This window comes from Chrysemys picta, chromosome 4, assembly GCF_011386835.1.
Source record: "Chrysemys picta bellii isolate R12L10 chromosome 4, ASM1138683v2, whole genome shotgun sequence".
Classification (NCBI taxonomy): Eukaryota; Metazoa; Chordata; order Testudines; family Emydidae; genus Chrysemys; species Chrysemys picta.
This window is the reverse complement of record NC_088794.1, coordinates 13241396-13262105: the sequence shown is the minus strand read 5'-3', so window position 1 is coordinate 13262105 and position 20710 is coordinate 13241396. Positions and strand designations below refer to the sequence as shown.

Here is a 20710-nt window from a genome sequence, read left to right as displayed (position 1 = left end):
ACTAATTTCAATTATTTTGTTAATTTATTTCAAAATACCCGTCAGCAAGTATGTCTGTAGTAATATACACGACAAAAAAGATTCAAGAAATGTTTTTTGACAAATAGATTCCTTACTAGGCATATTAATACAGAATTTTGAGTAATAATTCATGTAAACTACAATTCAAAAACATATTTCCTGCACCCCTTAGAAACAGTGCAAAGGCTTGGGGGAGTTGGGGTAAAAGAGGAGCTGAGGGAGAGGGAAGTACATGCTGAGAAGAGCCTGGGAGTGAACCAAGAGGGCTGTTGGGTGTGGGTGGGAGAAGTATAGAAAGGATTTGCGGGGGAGGAGGAGTGGAGATTCCTAGAGCAGATCTTTTAACAAAACATCCCATCTTGAGAATCCACCATGACCCTTGGTAAATTGTTCCAAAATGGTTAATTACCTTCGCTCTCAGAAGTGTATGCTTTATTTCTAGGGCTGTCGATTAATCACAGTTAACTCATGTGCTTAACTCAAAAAAATTAACTGCACTTTAATAAATTAATCACACTGTTAAACAATAGAAATACCAATTGAAATTTATTAAATATTTTGGATGTTTTTCTACATTTTCAAATTTATTAATTTCTATTACAACATAGAATACAAAGTTTACAGTGCTCGCTTATTATTTTTATTACAAATATTTGCACTGTAAAATTGATAAAATAGTATTTTTCAATACACCTCCTCCAAGTACCATAGTGCACTTTATCGTGAAAGTGTAATTTACAAATGTAGATTTTTTTTTGTTTTTTGTTACATAACTGCACTCAAAAACAAAACAATGTAAAACTTTAGCCCAAATACTGGCCCAGTTCTTCTGGCCGGGGGTGCACTAGGACATTAAGAACTTCTGCACATCCTGCCCCGATTGCCAGCAGGCAGCACCCGCAGGAACGCCAAAAGCCCCCCTGGTGCCCTTGCTGGTGGTGGGGGCCCCCTTCGAACAGGTCACCATGGACCTGCTAGGACCCCTCGCGAAGAGCATGGTGGGCTATCACTGCATCCTGGTAGTCATAGACTAAGCTACACGCTTCCCCAAGGCCGTCCCCTTGTGGTCCGGCTCTGCACGGAGCATTGCTGCCGAGCTTCTAAAAATCTTTGCTTGGGTAGGCTTACGGAACGAGATCCTAACTGACCAGGGGACCAATTTCACCTCCCAGCTACTCCATGCAGCCTTCTAGGAATCCAGAAATTGCAAACCTCAGTTTACCACCTTCAGACAGCCTTGTCAAGCAGTTCAATCGGTCCCTCAAGGGGATGCTACGCAAATTCCCCCTGGAGGGATTGCGCCATTGGGACTGACTCCTCCCGCCTTTCCTGATTGCCATTCAGGAGATACCGCAAGCCTCCACCCAGTTCTGTCCATTTGAGCTGCTTTACGGGCACCAGCCATGGGGGATGCTAGACCTGATGCAGGAGACCTGGGAGCAGACCTCATCCCCGACCCAGGGACTCCTTCAATACGTCATGGGACTGCAAGAGAACCTGACATGAGACAAGGACCTAGCGAAGGAAAACCGGCAGGCTGTCCAGAGGGCCAAAGCCTGAACCTACAACTGGGGAGCCCAAGCACGGACCTTTGAACTGGGGGACTGGGTCCTTGTGTTGCTCCCCTCTGAGGAGTCCAAACTGCTAGCCCGGTGGCAAGGCCCCTACGAAGTCATCCGCCAAGTGGACCCCGTTAATTATGAGGCCCACCAGCCAGAGCGATGGAAGAAACACCAGGTCTATCATGTAAACCTCTTGAAGGCCTGGTGTGAGCAGCAGAGTCTGCTAATAACCCCATATCTCCCTGACCCAGAGCTAGGGCCCCAGGACCCCACTCCAGCCGAACAGTGGGAACCCCTCCTTGGAAAAACCCTCACCCCTGAGCAGCAAAATCAAGCAAGATGTCTGTTGGAGGCCTTCCCCTGGACATTCATGGTAATATTGGGGCAGAACCTGCTGGCCCAGCATGTCATCTGGATCCTCCTAGGGAGGTAGTTCGTGAAACCACCCGACCACGCCCACGCCACCTGAAAGAAGAGGGGCAGGCGATGCTGGAGCTAGGGGTCATAGAATGGTCGCAAAGCGAGTGGCGCAGCCCCATTGTGCTTGTCCCTAAGCCAGACAGGACCCGGTGATTCTGAATTGATTTCCGCAGAATTAATACCATTTCTAAATTTGATGCCTACCCAGTGCCCCGGGTAGACAAACTCCTCGACTGTTTGGGCGAAGCACGCTGTAGCACTACCCTGGACCTGGCGAAGGGATACTGGCAGATCCTGCTGGCCCCGAGCTTGTTAAAACATAATATTTTAACAAAAAAGCATGTCCCTCGCTTCACATTTATCTCCAGACTTGTTCTCCTTGTCCAGATCTATTCCGCCCCCAACAATCTTCTATTCATTTAACTTTTTGAAACTTTGCGCTTTTAGAGAAAGGTAAGGGATTGAGTGTGTATGCAAATTTGCAGAGGGACAATAGGGTTGAGGTCTGTTATTTCTTACCTCTCTATTTATTTAAAAACAACATTTTTGCTGTTAAAAGCATGTTACCTCTGGAAACCCACATTCTCAGTTTGAGAAGTGCAAAACTTAGCATCTCTGATGGTATCTTCTAGACTGAGCACTGAGTCCCAGGGGGTAGATAAATCATTTAGGTTAATCTTTCTATACAGAAGCCCCTGGAACCCCATAAAACTGGGTCCCTAATCTATGAACTATTGGAACTCATTTACAAAACTTTTCTTAATCATTACATGAATATATTGTCTCCTACTAAAGAATTAGAATTTATAATCCCTATTCCATGATGAGATATTTGAGCTATAACGTATCTTAGTTAAAACTATCTTGATTGTTTTTTTTTTCCCAAAAAGCATTTTATCAAAAAAAGCTGATTTTTAAACCAATTGTTTGTTTTTTTTAATTTCTCTACCCTGTCTAGGAACCATCACATGGCCTGTTTACATGGCTTCAGCCTAATTTTCTAGAATCATGCAGCTGGCTTAACAAACAACCAGTGTTAGTGCATTGGGCATGGCCTTGTTTTGCACCAAGGCTCTAAGTAGCTGCATGGCTTAAGGTTGCACAGACAAATGCCCTTTTAAAAGATGCTGCTGTCCACCAGTCACTGACTGGGTCTTCTGGCTACCATACACACAGCCAATGGGGAGGGAGGCGACACTCATCCAATACACAGTGCTTCACATGCAAGGTAGTGTGTAGCTACCCAAGGCTTGAGTGCTAGGAGGACTTCTGGTCCTGTGCAGTTCATAACCCAGTTCTTTAGTGGCCTAGCTCAGTGTCTGCCACTAGGTTGGGAATGTCCCGCAAACTGAAATGTTCAGCTTGGTGGGTGCCAAACAACTTGACACCCCCCCCCACCCCACACACCTTTCTTCATCTTAATCTCTACTTCATTAAAACCATTTCCCCATCCCTGCTATCAGGGGAAGAGCTCCTAGCCCCTCTGGAGGAGGGGGGGAAGAGGCTGTCCCCTATTCCTAAAACTCTTCCAAAGTCAGCTCCTCAAAGGGGCTAGGAAAGAGCAGTTGCCTCTACAACTAAAGTGATTGAATCAAGAACTTTCCTTAGCCATTATGAGGTGAAGTTTGTTTAATGGTACGTAGTCTTCAATTGCTCCTGGCTAGAAAAACCTGTGGAAAACTATACAACCATTTTGGGAGATCTTGGTCCTGGAGGCTTGATCTTAAGCAGAAAGATTTTCTTTTAGATGCAATAAGACTTACCCAGCTCTGCAAAGGCAGAATAGTAGGGAAAGAAAGCCAGGCATTCGAGGGGGTGTATCTTTGAGTTTAACAATACATGTAACCCCAGAAGTGGTGCTGTACAACTGGGAGAGTTGGACAAAGCCTGTTGGGGAGCTAAATTTATCTGCCTTTGAGCAGAATGCTGAAGTCCATGTTTAGCTGGAGCATACGTATCTTTAAGAATAAATTAGCATTATTTGTAGTGCAGGAGAACTGAACAGCCTGTCACGGACTAGGACCCCCCTTGTGCTAGGTGCTGTACAAACTGAACAAAAACAGTCCATGACAGTTGGGTGACACTGGGAACGAGAGGCAGGGGAAGAGACTGAGAAGAATCCTAGAAGAGCAGTAGGGCTGATGCTAGGAGACCTGCTGTCCCTCGGATGCTTCTGCCAGACCGGAGATGGTGTAGAAAGGAGACAGCTAATCGTGAGGGCCAATCTGCAACAAGGAAGAGAAGTACAGAGCGCTGAGGTTCCAGACCTTGGTCCTAGGACTGGGCCCAGGGGCCAGGCTAGCACTCCTCGCAGGGTGACTGTACCCAGCACGGCTAGCACAGTGGGAAGCAAAGGTTGGTTAGTGCCACTCTCCAGTTTTCAGAGGAAACTCTTCATAGATGTGCCCTTCTCCCCTGCACATTTTTGGTCACTTCCTTTGTCCCACCCCCCACTTGTTTTTTTCCTCCCACCACCAATTGCATTTTACCAATGAAATGGGGGGAATCCAATCAACTGAAAAAGCTGCTCTGTTTTTTCCTATTTTATCCAAATACATTTTCTAAATGGGAACTTATTCAGGGGTTTGAAAGCCCGCCCCCCCCCCTTTTTTTTTTGACAAATTTTGTTTGAACATGTTGGTTCAGTTCTATGCTATTGATCTTCAGCAGCTCTCAGGCAACGAGCTCTGGTCCTTCTCGGGCCCCTAGCAGCAGAGGCTCTAAGCACCCCACTCTTAGTGGATTTATCCTCACAGCCCCCTATGCTAGTGCTCCTCCACCTGCCTTCCCTGGGTTTGCAGATGGCACCGGGGTGGAGACAGGAGCTAGGCCAGAGCTTAGAGAGAGACGCCGTGCGTGTGCTCAGAGGCAGAAACGTAAAGGCCTAGGGAACTTTTACAGAAAACATTTAGGCTTGGAGTGAGCTGAGGTGCCTGTGGGGTTCAGTAGCTGCCAGGCAGGGTTTTGTAGTGCAGGGGTGCCTAACACTGGTCCTCAGGCAATAAGTACCTTTGTGGATCTGGGCTGAAGGGTCTCAAAAGGAACCCCAAAGCCCCCAACCTTTGAAGACTGTGCCCTTCCCATAAGTCAGATATGAATACCTCAGCCAGGCTCCCCCATGCTCATCTCTCTGCCGCACCTAGACACCAGCCCCTTCTATGTTTGGGAAGTCCCCTCTCCCAGTGCTGTAGAGACCCCTGCGGAGTCCGTTCAGTGATGGCCCAGGCAGGGCCCTGGGATGCTGGCTATGTGTATCTACGAAGCCTGTAGCAGACTCACCCCCAGGGACGATTTAACAGCAGAGAGCTTGAAGAAGACACGTCTCCCCTCTTCTGGGCAGACATCTTCTCTTCTCATCTCCTCCTGGGTTGGGTTCTCCCTCCTCCCTTGAAGCTTGACACTTGGTTGAGGTGTTACAGGGTGGGATGGACTGGGCCTTGTTGTATGGATATTGATCTCAAAAGCCCAAAGAGTTAAAGGTGTTTATAAACTCTTTCACTGTCCAACTTCAAACAGGGATAGATAGGCTTGGGGTTATTTTAAACAGAGGGCTTGATTTTACTCAGTAACTTGGCAAACACCCAAAAGCATTATTTAAATTAAAAGTTTATTGATTAAAAACAAGAAAGAACAAGAAATCAAAACAGGCATTTATAGTCAAACTGTGGTTGAATGATTATGCAAAACAAACTTAGGCAAAACCTTGAAAGCCCTTCTCCTTTTGGAGACAAAATAGCAGACTCATATTTTCAGAACAACTGGTCTTTGATGGAAAGGGTTAATTTTACTCTCAGTTTTGATGTGTAGAGTGCATTTACTTATCCTGTTCTTAACTAACAGACACAAGGTAGAGAAGAGAGAGGATAGAAAAGATGGGTGAAATATGGCTTTTGTTGATGGTTTTGAAACACTGGGCTGCTGGTTAGTTATGAGTGGGTGCTTTTGGTTGGCAAGTCAACCATGACACCTGCTGCTTGTATCCTGGTTTACGATTTGGTCAGGGACCTCATCTGATTGGATCTTTTCTTCTTCGACAATCAGGCTTGGATGAATACACCATAGCTGACTTCAGAATTTGATAAACAGTCAAGAGAATGAGAGATAGAAAGGGGGGGGCTAGAAAATAACACAACAGGGGAAGGGAAAACAATACAGGCTCTTACACATGCCTCTGCAGTACTAGCAATCGGATATCCCCACTGATGGGCTGAGGATTGGATGTCATGATCATGTGATGACTTTCAGCACTCGCAGGTGAAAACAAAGTACCTCGAACAAGATTAAGGCCAGCCGGCCTTCCTCTCAGGAAGAAAGTCCTTTCGATGAGTCAAGGTGAGCTGGGATGAGTTGCAGTGCTGGCAGATCAGGGGATGAGCTGGTATGCAAGGTGGTGAGATGAGAGATGAGAGGGAGAGCTGAACTGAATTGATCTGAACGGAACTGATCGTGTCTTTTTTTTCACTGTTTCTTTTTAAGGAACCCAAAAAGAGGAAAAGTGGGAGTCATAGTTCATCCCTCTCACCAGTTAGGCCTCATATCCATCACACCAGTTTTGGACAATTAACTTCTGGTTCCACATCTTGTGTTTTTATCAATCATAATTACAACAGTTCTTGGATTATGTCAACATGACCTTTTTAGTTTAAACTAATCCAACTTCTTTGTCTGGTTCTTTTGGACTTGTTACAACATCCAGGGTCGTAAACAATTTGACCTATTTTTCATGCTTATTGTAACATCTTAAGACCTTTTACGTACTTTTTACATTTGAGTTTACAAGAGGAGAGCCTCTTGTAGATCCAAGAGTCACAACAGCCCAGACTCGTGTGGGGTTTCTATACCCCATCACACCATTTCTGTGTAAATGGGTTTAAAATACATTAATGAAGGAAGCTTGTCTCACCCAGCAACTGTAGCTACGTAGACTGTGATATACAGAGAATGTTACTGGCTGAGACCCGTCTGTCAGTGAATTGTGACCTGTCCTTGATGGGGCTGCTGTCTGACATCACAAGAGTGATCACGGTTACGGCAGGCTAGTGGGAGTCACCTCCTTCCCTGAATGGGAGGATCCTATATTGAATTATCCATCAGTGTTGCAGGACCCTGGGCAGCAGATTGCATTCATTGCCAAAATGGAGCAAAGAAAGCCAAGTGACAGCACTACACTTGGGAAAGTAGCAGCTCATGTCCCCGATCTCATCGTCTATGGCGATTTCTCCCAGGAGCTGCCTTTCATTGAGAGTTTTGATGGAGTATTGCTTTTTGCAGACGTTTCAGGTGGGTAGAGAGATTATTAAGGGTGGGATTTTCAGAAGGGCCCAAGGAAGTTAGGTGCCCAACTTCCTTTTAAAATCAATGGGATTTGTGTGCCTAAAGGCTTGTCTACATGGCAAATTACTGTGTAGCAAGCCAGGGTGTGAATCAATAGGTTGCCAGTTGCCAGGCACTAACTCGGTGTGTGGACAATGCTACACCAGAGTGAAAAGTTCCAGAGTGTGGCTTGATGTACCTTGCTCTCAACCAGCAGCATGCTAAGCTATATCCGTGACTTAGCAGTGTCCATACGATGAGTGACTGGATGGCAAGCTGGTATGCTGTAGAGTCACACCCTGGCTTATTGTGCAGTAACTCACCACGTAGACAAGTCCTAAGTCCCGTATTAAGCCTTTCTGAAAAGCCCACCCTTAGTACATGGAAGGTTTAAAAGAGATATTGTCTGCGGTAATGGGAGACTTGGGCCCAAATCTAGCTGAAGTCACAGCTGAAATGGCTTAGGGACTTTCGTCTTTATTACGTTGACCGTTTTGCAGAATTGGCGTCTTTAGGCTGAAAAGAGTTTGGGACAGGAGTAGCAGAGGATGGTGCAGCAGCTGCTCAGGGCAGAGTTGTCAACTGCCGTCCTCATCCTGGAACTTTATGCAATTTTTTAGATATGATGGGCCCAGGCCAAAGAATACCTGGAAGATAAGGACTGGGACCTTGAACTTGACTTTGTATTATGTGGGAAGATAGGTTTGATGTGGTTGTGATAGTTTGTGTTGCTGTGGAGATGTGCTGCCACATTCTCAGTTTTCTGAGGCGTGAAGGCTTTATGCCCAGGTATTTTGCATTTCTGTAGCCCAGCTGGGAGGTGAGGAAAGCATATATAACAGAGACCAGGTCATCATTCTCTAGAATGAGTCTCTCCTAGACAACTGGATGTTGTAGAGAAAGTTACTTGAGGATGCTACTGTGTGAGATTGTATCATCAGCGAACATTCCTAAACTACAGATTGAATTGACCAACGATGGATGTGTACCTTCAACCAAAGGAGACTGCACTGTGATTGCAAACGCCTCTACCCACTGGCATCTCCTCTGTCTTGCTCAGGTTCTGCTTTAATCAGTGTTCTCCATCCATGAACTGATCTCCTCCAAGCACTGGGCCATCTGTATATGCGGAAGGAGAAGCAGAGCTGTGTGTCATCTGCATATTGCTGGCACTTGTGTCCCTGTTGTCTGACCAGTTTGTAGGTATTGAATAGGACTGGAGAGAGAACTGATCCTTGTGGCACTCTGCAAGTGAAAGGTCTGATGGGAGACAAGCAATTTCCCATCACTACCTAGAAAGGACTTAATGTTTTTTAGCATGTTCCCCTGGATTTCTGCCACCTCTCTCAGAAGAGTCAGCATGATCTCATGGCAAACAGGGTCAAATGGAGTGGGGGAAGGATCAGAACTAGAAAGCAGGGACAGTTCCAACATAGGAACAAAGTGAACTGAAAGAACTAGGGACTTGAAAATCAGGGACTGTTGCATGCAGGGTGGATAAAAATTAATTAAAAAATATAAAAGGATTTTTTTATTTAAATAGGATTATTTTTATTTAAATATAGATTTATTTTAAGAAAAAACAACCCGATTTAAAATTAAACTTGAAATTAGCAACTTATGTTAAGGCCTAAACTTATAGCCTATTAAAATCATTTAAATTACATACAAAAATAATACATAGCGGTACACATTTGTTGCCAAGTTTTAATGAAAGTCAAATTTCATTTCAAATGAGCCGGTGGAAGTCACTGGCTAAGCACCTGGAACCAGAGTTAGCTGATGTGCTAAACCAGTTTTTGGCGGCAGTAGCCTCTTGTGCGGTGCAGAATGAAATAAAGAAAATATTCTGTTTATTCAGCTAGTTCAGTTCAAAGACTAGTTCATTCAAAATTAAGAAGCCAGTTGGAAGTTGAAAAAGAGGGAATGCTTGTTTTCCTCTTCCAATTGCAAACAAAAACAAGGTGAAAGAGGATGCGATCGACTTGTTCTAAAATCTTGAAGGACGTGGTGACCTAGAAACTCCAGTTGAATTCACTAACTACAGATAATACTTCCTTTGCTTAATAAATCAGTTTTAAATGGAAAATAAGTTTTGTTAAACTTTTTTTCTTATGTATCCAGCACATTTTAGGTAACACAAAGCATGTCTGACTGCAGTCGCTGAGATCATCTGCCATTTCTTGCCTCCTCCAGTGGCTGCCTTGACTGCTGTTTGTGTTACAGGTTTTACTGCACTGACGGAGAAGTTTAGCATGGACACCAGTCTGGACTGTGGCGCTGAGCAGCTAACGCAGACCCTCAATCATTATGTAGGGGATATTGTGGAAAGTAAGTAACGAGCAGCATGATCCCTCGCTGAGAGCACTTCCTTGGCTCAGGTCTGGGGAACTGAAGAAATGCCCATCAGAAAGGTGTTCTGTTAAGCAGCCTGGACCCTTCTTGGAGGTTGGGATCTTCTCTGTCACTTAGGGAGCCTTGAAAATCTCCCAAGATTAGGAGGGCTGGATGGAGCTGCTTTGGGAACCAGTCTTTGCTGCTCCCCACTGGCACAGCGTGTCCTGCTTTGAAGAGTCCATTGTTCCTTTGGCTCTACCCTGGTGTATGCCTCCACCTGAGTTCCCTGTAAGCTGCACGGCCACCTGGCAGCCTCTCAGTGCCAGGCAGGTGCTCAGGGAATCCGCCACAGCCGGGGGATGGGCGCTTATCCTGCGGCCCTATCCCCAAAGCTGCTGCGGCGAGGAGAGGCGCCTCTCCCCCGCAGCCCAGGTGCTGATGCGGGGAGAAAGAGCTGAGGGGAGTCCTCTCTTCCCGCTGTAGCCCCCTCCCACACTCCAAACCCTTCATCCCGGATCCACCCCAGAGCCCGCACTCCCAGCTGGAGCCCTCACCCCCTGCTCCCCAGCCCTCTGCCCCAGCCCTGAGCCCCTCATCCCTGGCACCACCTCAGAGCCCGCACCCCCAGCTGGAGCCCTCACCCCCTGCTCCCCAGCCCTCTGCCCCAGCCCTGAGCCCCTCATCCCTGGCACCACCCCAGAGCCCGCACCCCCAGCTGGCGCCCTCACCCCCTGCTCCCCAGCCCTCTGCCCCAGCCCTGACCACACTCCTAACCTCTCGGCCCGGGCCCCACCCTCACCACATGAATTTTTTTATGAGTCACATATCACCTCCATATTGGTGCACATAACAAAATTCATTCCGCACATGGGTGGGAAAAATTAGAGGGAACACTCGTCTCCACCCCATTTCACTGGAAGAGCAACGTCTTGTTGTTTATGTGGCCAAGGAGTAGGGTGACCCTGTGACATCAGCACACTAATGATTTGGGGATCTGAGCTCTGACAAAAGTTACCAATTCCCTCTCAGGATCTAGAAAGCATCCCAACACCCTCAGAGCACAATGTGGCCCTTCCTTGTCTATCTTAGGCTTTTATATGGCCTCCAACACCCCTGTGAGGAAGTGAGGTAGGGGAGTGCTATTATTCATGTTATGGATAAGGAACCCAGGCATGGAGAGGCCAGGTGATTTGCCCAACGTCACACCTGTAGTCTGTGATGGAGCAGGGAACCAAATCCAAGTCGCCAGAGTCTCTGGCTTAGCTCCCTAACCACTGGATCATCCTTCCTTATCTCCTGCTGTCACATTGCTTTTGAGAACTTGCTTCAAAACTTCCCATGGAGCAGTGCTTCTCAGGTTGTCCCTGGGCCCTCCCTGTTGGATGCGACATTTTGAGAACTGAGCAGTAGGGGACTTGAAGGGTTGGGAGAAGAGGTCGGTCTGGGAAGGGATATTTCTAGTTGCCATAGAAACACTGTGCTCTGCCTCCTTATGGTGGCTTTTGAGATGGAGTTTAACTCCCTGATTTTTGCTCTGAGCCCTCAGCAGCTGGGAGCTTTGTTGTGATGACATGCTCAAGCATACACCATCTTGCTCACTCAGTCATACCTACTCTGCAATATATGCCCCCTCAATGTGTGCATGCACAAACACACACACACACACACACGTGCCCATCCCCCGATCGACAGAACAATTTGTTCCATGATTTTCTTTGACAAGAGCTGTGTGTAACTTCTCTCGCCTTTTCTCTTGCTGCAGAGGTGCTGATTTATGGAGGCGATATCTTGAAATTTGCAGGTATTTATTAGCTTGTGATATCTGGGGTGGGGTAGAGCGGCCTACTCTCCCGTTGTCATTTGACTTGTGAGGCTCTGGACAGTGGCGGCATTCAAACTAGCCAACTCCCTTTTCTTGTTCTATTGTACCCGTCCCTCTGGCTTCTATTCCCACAGAGCTGATCTATGATTTGGAAGAAGCAAGAATTTACACTATATCTTTCAGTTAGAAACAACCCCGATTCCCCTTCCTCTGTGTCTGATTGAGAAATCCTGGCTGGTGCTTCCTTTAGAACTGAGCTCAGATGGAAGTTAGGCACCTAAATACCTTTATTTGTGCATAAGCTTTCATGGGTAAAACCCCCCACTTCTTCAGATGCATGGATACACTTCTTCACTCCATGCATCTAAAGATGTGCATTTTTTACCCACGAAATCTTATGCCCAAATAAATCTGTTAGTCTTTAAGGTGCCACCGGACTCCTTGTTGTTTTTGTGGATACAGACTAACAGACTACCCCCCTGATACTAAATACCTTTGGGGATCTCGGCCTGAATGACTGTGCTAGCAGTTGCCCAAGGGCGATAGGAGGTGCAAAGCCTTAGATGTATCTTAGCCAGCGGACACAGGTTTGTGTGTGTGGGAGAGAGGAGGGGAACATGCAGCAAGCCACTGCAAGGGGGTCACTGACGGGGAAGGGACACTTGCAGTCAGTGGCTATAAGGGATCACCGGGAAGGAAGGTTTACTTGTAAAAAGCAGCTGCAGGGCATTACTGAGGCCTGGTCTACACTACGAGTTTAGGTCGAATTTAGCAGCGTTAATTCGAATTAAGCCTGGACACGTTCACACGACGAAGCCCTTTTTTTCGACTTAAAGGGCCCTTTAAACCGGTTTCTTTACTCCACCTCCAATGAGAGGATTAGCGCTAAAATCGGCCTTTGCGGGTCAGAATTGGGGTAGTGTGGACGGAATTCGACGTTATTGGCCTCCGGGAGCTATCCCACAGTGCTTCATTGTGACCGCTCTGGACAGCACTCTCAACTCAGATGCACTGGCCAGGTAGACAGGAAAAGCCCCGCGAACTTTTGAATTTCATTTCCTGTTTGCCCAGCGAGGAGAGCACAGATGACCACGCAGAGCTCATCAGCACAGGTAACCATGATGGAGTCCCAGGATCGCAAAAGAGGTCCATCATGGACTGAACGGGAGGTATGGGATCTGCTCACCATATGGGGAGATGAATCAGTGCTAGCTGAACTCCGTAGCAGTAAACGAAATGGCAAAATATTAGAAAAGGTCTCAAAGGCCATGAAGGACAGAGGCCATAACAGGGACGCACAGCAGTGCCGCATGAAAATTAAGAAGTTAAGGCAAGCCTACCACAAAGCCAGAGAGGCAAACGGAAGGTCCGGGACAGAGCTGCAAACATGCTGCTTCTACGCGGAGCTGCATGCCATGTTAGGGGGTGCAGCCACCACTACCCCAACCGTGTGCTATGACTCCGTCAATGGAGAAACACGCAACAGGGAAGCGGGTTCGGGGTACGAGGAAGATGAGGATGAAGATAATATAGATAGCTCACAGCAACAAGGAAGCGGAGAAACCGGTTTCCCCAACAGCCAGGATATGTTTATCACCCTAGACCTGGAACCAGTAACCCCCGAACTCACCCAAGGCGTGCTCCCAGACCCTGAGGGCACACAGGGGACCTCTGGTGAGTGTACCTTTGTAAATATTACACATGGAATCGGCGTTCCACGGCATGAACCTGCCCCAGTAACACCATGATTTGCACATTGCTGGGGCCTGTACTTTGTGAGAGGTCTATGTCCATGTCAATTTCCTCATCACTCTCGTCGCCACGCTGCAATCGCCTCATCGGCTGGTCCTGGTTTTGCTTTGGCATGTCCTGGCTCTGCATATACTCCAGGACAATGCGCGTGGTGTTCATAGTGCTCATAATTGCTGTTGGTGATCTGAGCGGGCTCCATGATCCCAGTGCTATGGCCTCTGGTCTAAAAAAAAGCGCGAAACTATTGTCTGACGGAGGGAGGGGCGAGTGACGACATGGCGTACAGGTACAGGGAATTAAAATCAACAAAGGTGGCTGTGCATCAGGGTGAAACACAAACAACTATCACACAGAATGGCCCCCCCCGAAGATTGAACTCAAAACCCTGGGTTTAGCAGGCCGTTGATTTCACAGAGGGAGGGGAAGCAAATGAATACAGAACAAATCCATTTTTTTACATCTTAAGCTGGCAGCCGACGGTGCAGCATGACTGATAGCCCTCGGCATCTTCTGGGTGCTTGGCAGAAAATACTGGGCACTTGGCAGAAAATAGCATACTACGACTGATAGCCGCCATCATCATTGGGAAGGCAGCAGAATATGACTGGGGGACATTCGGAGTTTCAGCCATCATCTGATCGAACTGCAGTATGACGACGACGGATACCAGTCATAATACACCATCTACTGCCAAAAGGCAAGGGGCTGCTGCTGTGTAGCAATGCAGGCCCACGTCTGCCAGCCCCACATCTGCCAGCACCCAGATAGCCGATGAAGCCTACCAGTCATACTGCACCATCTACTGCCAAAAGGCAATTAGCTGCTGTTGTGTAGCAATGCAGTACCATGTCTGCCGGCACCCAGAGGACATATGGTGGCGGTGAGCTGAGCTGAGCTGAGCGGGCTCCATGCTTGGCGTGATATGTTGTCTGCACAGGTAACCCAGGTAAAAAGGCGCGAATCGATTGTCTGCTGTTGCTCTGACGGAGGGGGAGAGGCCTGATGACATGTACCCAGAACCCCCCCCGCAAAACTGTTTTGCGTCATTCAGGCATTGGGATCTCAACCCAGAATTCCAATGGGCGGCGGAGACTGCGGGAACTGTGGGATAGCTACCCATAGTGCAACACTCCGGAAGACGACGCTAGCCTCGGTACTGTGGACGCAGTCTGCCGACTTAATGCACTTAGAGCATTTTATGTGGGGACACACACAATCAGCTGTATACAACCGATTTCTATAAAACCAGCTTCTATAAATTCGACCTAATTTCATAGTGTAGACATACCCTGAGTGGGAAGAGGTAGTCACAACCGACAGCTGCTAGAAGCATAGAGGGGTTGGTCTGTTCCCAGCCAGGAGGTGCTAAGGAGTTTGGGGTGGTTAGTGAGCAATCTCTCTGTGGGTCAGAGTGCTGGGCAGGTACAGGTAGATCTGCTGTGGCTTGCTGAAAAGCCAAGTGGCTTTGTCAGCACTTTAGAAACAAGAAGAGCATGTATCCCATAAGTCTCTGTCACTCTGCCTTCCCCAGGGGATGCACTGCTAGCACTGTGGAGAGTGCAACGAAGCCAGATGAGCGATATCATTACATTGGCGCTGAAATGTAGCCTGAGGATCCAGAAAGAGTATGGGGTTCGTGAAACTGAAGTGGGTCTGAAGCTCCAAGTGAAGATAGGTACTATGGCTACTAATGGAATAACAATACTTTGCAGTCACTAGAGAGCACATTCCCAAAGCACTTTACAAAAGTGAATAGGAAGCATTCGCCCCATTGTGCAGGGGGGGAAGCAGAGGCAAATGGAGATGAAATATCTTGCCCCAGGTCACACAGTGAGTTGGTGGTGGAGATGGGATGAGCATTCAGGACTCCTCACTGCCAGTTCCTTGCCCTAACCAGTAAGCAATTCTGCTTCCTGAGTGGACAGTCACATGAGCCCCCACTCCCCTTGCTCCCAAGATATGCCACTGAGAAACACCCTGCCCAAATCTCGTTCAATTTCTAGTGTGCCAGGAGTCTGTAAAAGATGTTAATTGCTCAGTGATCTGATCAGTTGCATCCTTTTCGGCAGCTGCATGGGAAAAGCCGCTTCTGTGGTAGGGAAAATGTATTTCTGGTCAGAGAGGAGAGAATTTTGGGGACTGGAATAAAGAACATTTCACCTCTAAGTTGCTGGTTCAAATTGAGCCTGTGGAAGTGGTGACCAAGACTCGTTCCTATCTGATTGCTTGCTGGCTCATGTGAAATGCATTGCAGGTCTTGTTTTAGTTCATAGCAGACATATATCTGTGACACGTAAACCATCCTTACATTTAGAAACAACAGTCTCATCGGAGAAGCCAAGGACTGAATGGGCCTTGGGGATCAAACTACTGAAGTACCTTAGGGAGGCAGTTTGGGGCAGTTGGTCCTAGAGCTGGCCATTCTGTATCTATTATGTGAATAAACAACTACAATTTATTGGTGCCAGTCTGGCACCTTTCATCGGTGCTGACTGTACCTAGTTTATTTTTATAGAGGTATGACTGTCTCTGAATAGCTTCTGACTAGGACTCATGGACAAAATTCCATCAAAACTGTTTTTCAACGGAAAATTGGGTTTTCTACTAAGCAATTTTTGTTATGAAGAGTGTCTGTTTTCCATGGAAAATTTCAATTTTCTATCAAAAAACCCCAAACAGCTGAAAACTGAAATATTTCGATTTAGAAATCCTGCCACAGTGCCTCATGGGAATTGTATTTTGGTCATCTAATGTCCTCCCTAGCTGGACTACATCTCCCATTGTACACAATGAACAAAGACTCCTCCGATTATTAACCACTTCCCCTCACTAAGAGAGGACATTAAGAAGCATCATGGGTGATGAAGTCAAACTAACAGAGAGTCCTGTGGCACCTTTAAGACTAACGGATGTATTGAACCATAAGCTTTCGTGGGTGAATACCTACTTCGTCAGATCTTGCGTCTGACAAAGTGGGCATTCACCCATGAAAGCTTATGCTCCAACACATCTGTTAGTCTTAAAAGTGCCACAGGACCCTCTGTTGCTTTTTACAGATCCAGACTAACACGGCCACCCCTCTGGTACTAGTAGTCGAACTAGAGAGCCCAACCTATAGAGAATAATGGGAGCTTGAGGCATCAGAACGACAACTCCCATAAATAAAGTGGCAGTATTTCCAAATCCATCTTTTTGTTTTGTTTTCAGCCAAAGTATTTCAGCATTTGAATTTCTGCTGAAAATCAACATTTTTAATGGAAAATTTAGATGAAAATTATTTCTTTTTTGTTTGAATTGAAATGGTCAGTGGAAAGAGTACTCCCTTTATTTACCAGCTCTACTTCTGAGTATTTCACATCCATGGAAAGCAACAGGAAGTTGCTAGCCATTAGGGTTGTGGGAAGTGCCTTCACGGTACCTCTGTTCCTTTCTGTTTGGCAAAGGAATGTAAAGCCACCTAAGTTTGGGATCTTCAGCAACTTGCTCTTTTGCCATTTCCTTATATTAAGCTGGGGAGTTTTAGATTACATCTGGATGTTTTTTCTGTGTGTGTTTTCAAGCAGACATTTACAAGCTCCCTTCACGCAAACTCCCAGCAGCAGCAGACTGAGAGCAAAATCCTTCAGCTTGCTGGCCCCCTGGTTAGACCACACAGACAGAATGTACAGTGATGTCCCAAATGAGAGAGTGCTTTTACTGAGTTCAACTCCAAGTCTTAGTAGATGCTGCACTGAGCCGGTTCAGAAGGGATTATTGAATTGCATATCACTTTATTGCTATCCAGCCAATGTTTCTCAAACTTGTTCATGATGTGGGCACTTGCTACATGCCAAGTACCAAGCTCCAGTTGTTTTTGAGTGATCTGTCTGTGAAGAAAAAAGCATGGGGACAATTATTTTAAATGAGAAGAGTGTAAACATTATGCTCCATATTTGAAATAAATTACTCATTGGCAAAGAGGTGAACTTGGTGGAAACTTATGATCAGGTATAATAATAGGCAATTGTTGATCCACTGGATCATGGTGTACGCGTAAGAGGTCTAGTCAGTGCCTGATGAATCCACCTATGGCTGACAAGCCCAATTTGAGAGTGTGAAGGGTTGGATCACAGAAACCCCCTTGGGAGCTGCCACCCGATGTGCCAAGACTACCTCTACCCCTGCTTTCCCTGCCAACTCGGGATCCCAGCACCCTGTCTTGCTGAGCCAGACACTCCCGTCTGCTCCAGCAAAGACCCAGGATCTGAATTACTTGCCCCAAAGCTGCAGGTTTACCTGAAGGCAGCTAACAGAAGTGTTCCTGTCTTTAGCACTCAGATGCCCAACTCCCAATGGGGTCTAAACCCAAATAAATCCGTTTTACCCTGTATAAAGCTTAAGCAGGGTAAACTCATAAATTGTTCGCCCTCTATAACACTGATAGAGAGATATGCACAGTCGTTTGCTCCCTCAGGTATTAATACATACTCTGAGTTAATTCATAAGTAAAAAGTGATTTTATTAAATACAAAAAGTAGGATTTAAGTGGCTCCAAGTAGTAACAGACAGAACAAAGTCACCAAGCAAAATAAAATAAAATGTGCAAATCTATGTCTAATCAAACTGAATACAGATAATCTCACCCTTAGAGATGCTTCAGTAAGTTTTTTCCTCAGACTGGACACTTTCCAGGCCTGGGCACAATTCTTTCCCCTGGTACAGCTCTTGTTTCAGCTCAGGTGGTAGCTAAGGGATTCTTCATGATGGCTCCTCCACTTTGTTCTGTTCCACCCTTTTATATATCTTTTGCATAAGGCGGGAATCCTTTGTCCCTCTCCGGGTTCCCACGCCCTCCTTCTCAATTGAAAGACACCAGGTTAAAGATGGATTCCAGTTCAGGTGACATGATCACATGTCACTGCAAGACTTCATTGCCCACTTGCCAGCACACACGTATACAATAAGACTTACAGGTAAAACACAGCCATCTGCAGTCAATTGTCCTGGTTAATGGGAGTCATTAAGATTCCAAACCACCATTAATGGCCCACACTTTACATAATTACAATAGGCCCTCAGAGTTATATTTCATATTTCTAGTTTCAGATACAAGAGTGGTACATTTATACAAATAGGATGATCACACTCAGTAGATTATAAGCTTTGTAATGATACCTTACAAGAGGCCTTTTGCATGAAGCATATTCCAATTACATTATATTCACTCATTAACATATTTTTATAAAACCATATAGACTGCAACGTCACAGAGAGTAACACAGCTTGTTACAAATCTCATAGATCCAGATATTGTCTGAATGGGAGCCCAAGATTACAGCACACTGCTTTCTTCTTCAGATATAAACAGATTGTTATAATGGAAACCAATTTGTAACCTTATATAACAGATGCTACCGTGTGACCCTTATAATTATGTGTGCATTATTATTATTTATTAACTGACATGCTGTTTAATTCATTGGAGAGTGTTGTTCTAGAAATCCTCAGATTCCTGGAATAAATATCACATATTGTCAAGAACTGATCCAAACCTCCCACCCCCCCAAAAATAGGTTGGCCTCCAAAATCCGCTTCTAAGATCATTGAGATACATATATTACAAATGGTAAAGTAAAAATGCCCTCCATAATAATCTTGTTTCTCTTGTCAGGGCTATCTGCAGGTCACATCTCCAAAGTTGTTGTTGGAGACAATAAGCACCAATATTTTCTGGTACTTGGCCGAGCAGTGGATGAAGTTCGGTTGGCCCAAAACCTAGCAAAAGCAAGCGAGGTTATTCTATCGCCGAACTGCTGGGAACTCTGTAACAGGAACATGATAGAAATAGAAACAATTAAAGATCAAAGATCTGTTAAGGGGGGCAATGTGGAGTGTGCAACAATTGTTCATAACCAGTGGCGTGTGTATTGCTTTGTTATCTAGGCTGGGGTGTGTTTACGTGCCCCATTGTCTTCTGCTGGATGCAACCTCACACGTATGCTTGTGTGTATATCTGTTATTGGGCCTGTATCCAATGGACCAGCTGGGCAGAGGGGGCCGAGAGGGATGGTGATGCGAAAGTTGAAAGTGGTGATGAAGTAAGAAGGCATAGTAGAATGTGGACTTAACTTTGGCTTCCTCTTGCCAGGAGTGGCTGGTCGTTAGGGAATAAGGGGGTAAGCCCCACCAGTGATCTCAGAACTGGGTAGTGTAGCTGCTGTAGTGCAGGGGACAGAGCCACAGAGCCAGAGTATGGGGCTCTTTACCCATGCTCCCTGCAGCCTCCAGCCCCTGCAAGAGTCTCTGCAAGAGAAGGGATGCAAGTGGCAGAGGGAGGAGGTGCAGAGCAGCGAATACCAGAGCTTTCTGAGCAGGGGGCAGGGTTCCGACCTGTGGGGCATCTGAGATTGGTGGTGATGGGTGTCAGGTAGGAGGGGGAAGATTTTGGAGCCTGGGGATGGATTTGCTAGACCTGGAGGGATGTGTGGGGGCATTCTGAGCCTGCGGCTGTCTGGTGGCCAGGGCTCAGAGCTGAGGGTGTGGGCCTGAGCTGTGGAGGTCTGTTAGGAAGAGGGAGGATCTCAGCCTGGGGGAAAGGGTATGTTTGTCGGGCGTGTTTCTCAGCAGGTGGGGAGCTGAGGGAAGAGTTGAGTGGGAAGGTTGATGGAGTCGGTTGAGGGTGTGGGTGAATCAGTGACTGTGGAGGGGGTGGTCGGGGGGTGGTAGGGTACAGCTAGATTGGAATGGGAGATATTAGGGCTAGGAGAGAACAAGAAAGGGGTCACAGAAGGGTAAATACTGTTCTCACTTGCCCTGCCTTTTCCTGTAAAAGGCCCCAAGTACTCATCCTGACAGGATAATACCCAATTCCCTGATCCATCCCCCTCGCCAATCCTGGTGTCCCCGCTTTAAACTCTGAAAATACGACCAACCTGCCAGGGAGTGGAAGTGGGAGCACTGCTACCTGCAGCCCACCAGGTATTTTGAGCACCCCCCTCTTACACCTTGCATCGGTTCTTGGAGAGCAGCTGTGAGAATGGGGAGGAGAATCAGACCGTGGGCCTATTGTGATTTTAGTTAGTATCTTTCTGGAGGCACTGAGATAGTTCAGTGACAGGTGTCATGAGAAGAAGCTGGGCTTCAGTTCTGCACCTGCATCTGAGTAAGCCCATTGAAATCAGTGGGGCCAATCAGGTGCTTCAAGTTAAGCACGTATGTAAGCATTTGCAGGACTGGGGGCTTGCACAGATACCCAGCAGGAGAAAGATTGTAGAATTGGAAGGCTTTTCACCCCAGCTTTGGAGGCTGCAGAATTGTTTTGTTGCATTCGTTGGGAGCGTCGTCACTTGTTTTGCTCCAGCCAAAAAATCTTTTCTGATTACTGCTGTGTCCTCCATCCAGTTGACAGGGAGGTTGATGATGGAGGTGACAGTGAAGGATGGGAGTGCGTTTTATTGAATAATTCTGCACTAGGCTTGTGGAAGCTGACAGACGCCTTTAATTC

The 20710-nt window shown here is 46.6% G+C and overlaps 1 protein-coding gene across 1 annotated transcript; it reads left to right on the top strand.

Annotated features, from left to right (window-relative positions):
- Window positions 1-7996: 7996 nt before the first annotated feature.
- On the top strand, window positions 7997-19648 carry LOC135982889 (adenylate cyclase type 10-like). Its single transcript, XM_065591414.1, has 4 exons — window positions 7997-9647; window positions 11416-11454; window positions 14759-14902; window positions 18878-19648. The coding sequence occupies exons 1-4, from the start codon at window positions 9572-9574 to the stop codon at window positions 19147-19149; spliced, it is 531 nt and encodes a 176-aa protein (XP_065447486.1). The 5' UTR covers window positions 7997-9571; the 3' UTR covers window positions 19150-19648.
- The last annotated feature ends 1062 nt before the right edge of the window (window positions 19649-20710 follow it).

Coding starts and splice junctions, on each gene's coding strand:
- LOC135982889 (XM_065591414.1), top strand. CDS start 9,572: ATGGACACCAGTCTGGACTGTGGCGCTGAGCAGCTAACGCAGACCCTC. Junction 9,648..11,415: donor TGTAGGGGATATTGTGGAAA/GTAAGTAACGAG, acceptor CTCTTGCTGCAG/AGGTGCTGATTTATGGAGGC. Junction 11,455..14,758: donor CGATATCTTGAAATTTGCAG/GTATTTATTAGC, acceptor TGCCTTCCCCAG/GGGATGCACTGCTAGCACTG.